Raw genomic sequence first — 6,170 nt, 5'->3', positions numbered from 1 at the left:
CTGTTTGGTGGGGAAACATGGTTTATATGTGGTGGAGGACCTCAGTGGGTGGGTCTGTGTGAAACTTACAAACAATAGCTCTAAATGTCTCCATACTTATAAACCTGTTTCCCTACCTAAAAGATTAAGATTAAGATTAAGAAACCTTTATTAGTCCCACAACAGGGAAATTGCATTTTTGCAACAGCAGATACAGACAGCAAAGGATAAGTTAAGAAAGATATATACATGATAAAATAGACTACCAATAGATATCAGACTATAAATAAAATTCAGAACTGATGAAGCTGCTTGGAGGAGCAGCAAAACGTCTTCATGCAAACTCTACAAGTCCAGACGCCTCACTTCAACCCTTTCAATGAAAATGACCTGGATGAAAATTCTCATCAACATTTGGTCAGGAGCAGACACATGCATACAGTGACACCTCGTGGTAAACATGAAGAATTGCAATCGCTATACACAGCGAGAAGCAGAAGCGCGAAGTTTGTTCCCTACGACTTGCCGTCGAAAGCAGTCAACATGGCGGCTTCCTTGGCAGTGAGTTACCCTTCAGATTTCGATACATTTCTTCATTGAGCAGGCTAATCAAAGCATTTTGTTCCATAGTTATTCTCAATAGTTAGGCTGAAAGTCTACGATTAGGATTGTGCTGTTTTCTCATAGTAACTATATTACGTGTAACGTTAGCATGTTAGCAACGTTAATTTTAGCCAAACACTAGTCTAGCTAAGTTGATTACAGTCAAAACTGAACCTGACACAAGCTGTCAGCCACTATTCATTGTTTTTTTTCACGCTACTTCTTCTGTCTCTATACAGTCTCTGCACAGATGTTGCCAGCGGTCAGCGCTCCTCCTTGTTGCTAGGCGACAGGCGTTCTCTAGCTCATCCTCTCCTCTTCCTCTGCACAAAAGGCTCCTCCTCTCTCTCACCCAGCGTTTTTACGATGTAGAGATGGTCCTGGGGTGGAGGTTTCAGCGTACGAGGAACAAACTTAGGAAGAAGAATGCGTAAGACACTTTTTAGCAGTGTTTGGAGAAGCATTCTGAACACTGCACCTGCTTTTAACTGTTGTGGGCAGACTGCAGTAAATAAAAACACACCATTAAAATCATGGCACTAAAACAAAACGAGCACTGCAAAATTATCTATCTATACATTTATAGCTGCAATGTTTTAGTCATAATAACATAACTGTCCCTTCTGTTTTCCACAGTTACTATAGTTATACCGAGAAGTATTATGGGCCAAACATCGCATCAGCATATTATATCTTGAGCCTGAGAGGAGGATTTAGGTCAGTGTTGTGTACAATTCAATTAATTTTATTTGAATATTGTCATATTCACTGTACTTCGGAGGAGGAATAGGGCCACTGACAAACAAAAATAATAAAAGAAATACTTTTTTAATTTTTTTTTCAGAATTAAAAAAAAAAGTATTTCTTTTTTATTTTTGTTTTTTATTCGCCCTAATCCTCTTCCATGCTGTACACATTTAACAAGTTTCCTTTTCTTTTTTGTCATTTTTCTGTGCTATGTTGGGCCTTTTCCTTGTGCTGCTGTTATCCTGTTGTCATGTGGTCTGTGTTGCATCCTCAGGTATTTTGGCCAGTCAGAGTGGTTCCATGCAGACCAGAGAGGAAAGTTCAGCTGGGACTTCTTAAATTACAAAGACTTGCCCCTGGAGGAAGTAGACATGAGCTACACAGTCATTAACTACACTGGACTGGTGAACCTTGGTACAGCTTTTCATTTCAACACTTCAATCTTGTTAAACTTTTTCCGATTCTTTCTTTTGCTCTGCTTATTTCCTTTGCTAGAACCAAATTTCCTCACAGTCTTTCTCCCCTCATACTCATTCTCCTGCTTTTACTAACATATGTCCAGATTTTAATCTAATTTGTTTGACCTCAGAGAAGCACAGATCTTTGCGGACACTGAAATTGAAGGGGTGTCCTGAAGTGGATGACTGGTTCCTGGCCCGGCTCCACATTTTCCAAGACTCCCTTGAGGAATTAGACATCTCTCACTGTCCACGCATCACCACAGGTGGCCTGGCTGCTCTCAGAAATCTAAAGTAATTGACTAAATTCACAACACAGACTTTTTAATATTACAAGTCAAGACTGCTGTAAAAATAACTATGCTTTGTTTTTGTGTGGCAAAGGGGACTGAAGCGTCTGAATGTGTCATCCCTCTCTGGGATTTCGAATCCCGGGCTGGTTGTCATTCTGCTGGAGGAGATGTTACCACACTGTCTGATCACAGCGACTGGCTACAACTACAATATGTGGCAGGCAGAAGGAGAGGGGAAAGAGGAGCAGAGGCAGAGACAGAGGTAGTTCAGGACTTGGAGCAGTCTCACCTACCCACGTACAAGCTGTGGGGACAAATCAGTGAAGAAGACCAGAGAGCCCAGAAAAGATGTGGAAGTTAAGCTACTGTTCAGCCTTTAAAGGCTTATTTTGAAAATTCAACCAACCTCATGTTAACTGAATCACAGAAATTGTGCAGATTTTTGAAAATGTGAACCTTCAATTAACACCTGCACAGGACATCTTATTGTTGTATTATGTGACATTTTCAACAGGAAAATGCGTCTTTTTTACATCCAGATCAGTTTGTAGGGAAGAGTGTACATATTTAGGATGCTAATCTAAATGTACATAAAATGTTTTTTTTCCTCAAAATCACTTTGTATGCAATCATTTTGTTTGCTGCTGAAATGTAAATATACTTAATAAACATTTAATAGTTGGTCCCACAGTGATTGTGAATTGAGAATCCGTACTACAAGTTTGACAGACAATGAATACCGTGTGACCACATGGCTGTGTGGCCATATTTCTGTAATCTTCACCAGGAGGGTTTATGCGAGGAAACTAAAGCCTATAATCCAGTGTGAGCCTTGTTTTGCTGCAGTATCAGATCCCATTGTGGTCTAATGGAGGCATCTTTAAGATTGGGAGACAAGGTTGAATGGGGCTGAAGAATCCACTGCCACTGTTGTATGTAAAGCTGTCATCTATAATAATAAGGTGGTCGGCTTCGATGTGACCTGGTCATGTTAAGCTGTGCATGCATTTTGTGTAGTGTTGCTAATAACATTAAAGTAGTACGCAGCGTATTTAATCGTTTCGTGTCATACGTTCAATAATTATTGACATAATTATTTATTTAAGACGTGCAGGTCAAAATGAGGTGACGTAACTTTAGGTAGGAACTTATCGCGCCCAGTGAAAAACCCACACGGACCGTGTTTTTCACGGACAACAACAAGACGTGGCAGTCGAGCGCTATCTTTGTAGTGAAAACCTGTGAAACTTAATAAATTTGGTATTTAAATCGATTGTCATCCGGATCCTCGTGGAATAAGCGTCTTAGTAGACGTATAAATGTCTGATGCATCAGGTAGGACAGCTGTTTGATTCGTAACTATTCGTAACTTGAGCTACGTTTACGATGTTGCACTGCGCTAGTTTAGCTACACTTGCAGCTAGCTTGTGGTTTACCTCTAGAAGACTGTATTATGGCAGAATTTGATATTGTATGTAATGTTGCATTTATAGAACTTCCTAAAGCAGAAGAAGAAGAGGAGGAGGTCACACCGGAACCCGAGGTAAGAAGAACAAATGATCTATGCGAGAATGCGGAATATTAGCATGTAGGTAGGTTGATGACAGAAACCTCAAATAAAGAAATCAGACTGTCAGGGACACATCAGGTAACATCACCCGACTACTAAATTGATTATGCTGTTTAATGTCAATGTGGATGTCTATTCCCTTTGTAGGGGCAATCCGACGACAGCAGTGAGGAAGAGGCTGCGGGAGACGCAGACAGTACGTGATTTACGACGTGAATGTTCTGGCATATCAAATATCCCCCTGGATTATTGTTTGATTTGATTCTTATATCGTTAGTTCAACCATCTACATTCTGTGACACTATTCAGAATAAGTATCTTCACATTCTGACCACACATCAGCGAATATATTGAGCTACTTTTTCACTGTAATCTAATTCTCCTGTTTACTTGTCAGTGGACTTCCTGCGCAACCTCTTCTCCAGTACTCTGGGCCTGGGCGCAGCAGACAAAGTTCTGGATGAGCTGACTCTTGACGGAGTGGCACAGTATATAAAAAGTGGTAAATGTAAGTCTGCATCCACTCATCCCATCTATCATGGCGTTACGGCTGACCATGTTGGAATTACTGCTTACAAGCTTGTTACTACAATCCATGTATAATTGATTGAGTTTCTCTGCATCCACACAGGTAAAAACATCATCTGTATGGTCGGAGCAGGAATATCCACCTGTGAGTATCTCAGGTTTAGAGCTGTTTTAAAAAGTTAAATAATTAATGTTTTTTTAACCCTTGTTCAGAGTTCTTGTTGTAAATCTGAAGACCATCTCCCTCCACAGCTGCTGGGATCCCAGATTTCCGCTCACCAGGCACTGGCCTATATGCAAACCTGCAAAAATATAACCTGCCTTATCCCGAGGCCATCTTCCAGATAGATTACTTTAAGGTTTGTGAAAGCTTGTGTACTTCTTCAACCGTGTCCAACACATATAACGCCTTTCTCTTATCCTTAAAAATATATTCCAGTTTCTTAATCTAGATTTGGGGAATTGTTTTTTAGTTTACAGTATATTGATACATTTCTCTAAAGGTAGGGTAGGAGATTTTGAAAACTCAGTGAGAGTCAGCCAGATTTTGAAAGTAAACACACGCCCTGTTCTCTCAGAGCTTACTCCGAAGCCATGCCTCCCAACCAGTCTGTGACTTCAGTCATCATGCACATACCTCTCTGGTGCGCAGAGCAGGAAGAGAGTGACAACCAGCCTCGTAGGATTGGCTGAAGTTTTTAGCGTTTTATAGCTTCCACAGATGATTAATATTCTTCGTTTTAAACGAAACTGTTGAACTAATCGGTTGCTATCAGATTGTAAAGAGAAGTTACACTAATTTAACAAAAAGTGCATCAGAGTGAAATCTCCTACCTTTAAAATCCCTAAATAGTTGGTATGTGCCCCACATTAATCCAAAGCATATTTTATTATTTATTAATCTAATCTTTTCTCTGTTTCAGAAACATCCTGAGCCATTCTTTGCCTTAGCAAAGGAGCTTTACCCAGGACAGTTTAAGGTACAGCACGCTGCTAACCTTCTGAATTTTTTTCTTGTAACAGAGGAAACTATGAACTCACAGGTATCTTTTCTTAATTTTAATGGTGTTTAGCCAACAATCTGCCACTACTTCATCAAGATGTTGAAGGACAAAGGGCTCCTTAGACGCTGCTACACTCAGGTAGGAGGAACAATCAGCTTCGTATATATGAAGTCACTGTTTCTGTGTTTACACTGCTGTTTGTGTTCACTCAGAATATTGACACCCTGGAGCGAGTAGCCGGGCTTGAAGGAGAGGATCTGATTGAAGCCCATGGAACATTCTACAGCTCACACTGTGTCAGCTTCTGTTGTCGTAAGGAGTACACCCTGGACTGGATGAAAGGTGTCTTTAGCTTCTGCTAAGAAATATTGAGGTGCAATGATTTCAGTTATTTAGCATGTTAACCTCCTCCGCCTTTCTTGTAGAAAAAATCTTTTCTGATGACATTCCCAAATGTGACAAGTGCAACAGTTTGGTCAAACCAGGTCAGTTTTTGGATATTTCAGATTAAATTCTGTAAGATTAAGATTAAGATTAAGAAACCTTTATTAGTCCCACAATGGGGAAATTGCAGAATGAATACTCTTCAAATATTACTGCTAGAAAATCTGTATTAGTCTTTATGGAACCTTTGCTTCTTTTGATGCAGATATTGTCTTCTTTGGAGAGAATCTGCCCGTCCGGTTCTTCACTTCAATGAAAATGGTAAGCACAAGTCAGTCAGTGGCTTGGTTTATTTTAAGGAGGTGTGATAAAGCTGTTTTGCATTCATAAATAACTTTTATTTGCCTGGCAGGATTTTCCTTGTTGTGATCTTCTCATTGTCATGGGGACGTCTCTGCAGGTCCAGCCCTTTGCGAGTCTAGTCAGCAGGTATTGCAGATCAAGTTTCACGTTCCTGTCTGAGCGGTTTCAGAGTTTTTGTTTCTCACACACAGTTTAGAACCTTCTGTAGATTTATATCTGTCGTGTGTTTTTTTGTCATGTA

At 40.1% G+C, this 6,170-nt stretch overlaps 2 protein-coding genes across 3 annotated transcripts in view; both read left to right on the top strand.

Moving 5' to 3' along the window:
• The first annotated feature begins 467 nt into the window (after window positions 1–467).
• Window positions 468–2,756, top strand: dmac2 (distal membrane arm assembly component 2). The gene is made up of 6 exons (XM_028420031.1): window positions 468–540; window positions 822–1,012; window positions 1,219–1,299; window positions 1,604–1,743; window positions 1,919–2,081; window positions 2,172–2,756. Exons 1-6 carry the CDS (start codon window positions 523–525, stop codon window positions 2,344–2,346), a joined length of 768 nt encoding a protein of 255 aa, XP_028275832.1. The 5' UTR covers window positions 468–522; the 3' UTR covers window positions 2,347–2,756.
• Window positions 2,757–3,235: 479 nt separating this feature from the next.
• Window positions 3,236–6,170, top strand: part of sirt2 (sirtuin 2 (silent mating type information regulation 2, homolog) 2 (S. cerevisiae)) — a 22,008-nt gene continuing 19,073 nt past the window's right edge. For both annotated transcript variants that reach the window (XR_003671546.1, XM_028418787.1), the window contains exons 1-12: window positions 3,236–3,415; window positions 3,574–3,623; window positions 3,798–3,846; window positions 4,048–4,158; window positions 4,282–4,323; window positions 4,431–4,537; window positions 5,102–5,158; window positions 5,252–5,320; window positions 5,395–5,524; window positions 5,608–5,667; window positions 5,832–5,887; window positions 5,979–6,055. Coding sequence is in view for 1 of the 2 variants with exons in the window: in XM_028418787.1 (XP_028274588.1) it covers window positions 3,400–3,415; window positions 3,574–3,623; window positions 3,798–3,846; window positions 4,048–4,158; window positions 4,282–4,323; window positions 4,431–4,537; window positions 5,102–5,158; window positions 5,252–5,320; window positions 5,395–5,524; window positions 5,608–5,667; window positions 5,832–5,887; window positions 5,979–6,055 (824 nt within the window). In the remaining variant the exon portion in view is untranslated. The remainder of the gene's footprint in view (window positions 3,416–3,573; window positions 3,624–3,797; window positions 3,847–4,047; window positions 4,159–4,281; window positions 4,324–4,430; window positions 4,538–5,101; window positions 5,159–5,251; window positions 5,321–5,394; window positions 5,525–5,607; window positions 5,668–5,831; window positions 5,888–5,978; window positions 6,056–6,170) is intronic.

This window comes from Parambassis ranga, chromosome 13 (genome assembly GCF_900634625.1).
Source record: "Parambassis ranga chromosome 13, fParRan2.1, whole genome shotgun sequence".
NCBI lineage: Eukaryota > Metazoa > Chordata > Actinopteri > Ambassidae > Parambassis > Parambassis ranga.
This window is presented reverse-complemented; position numbering and strand designations above follow the sequence as displayed.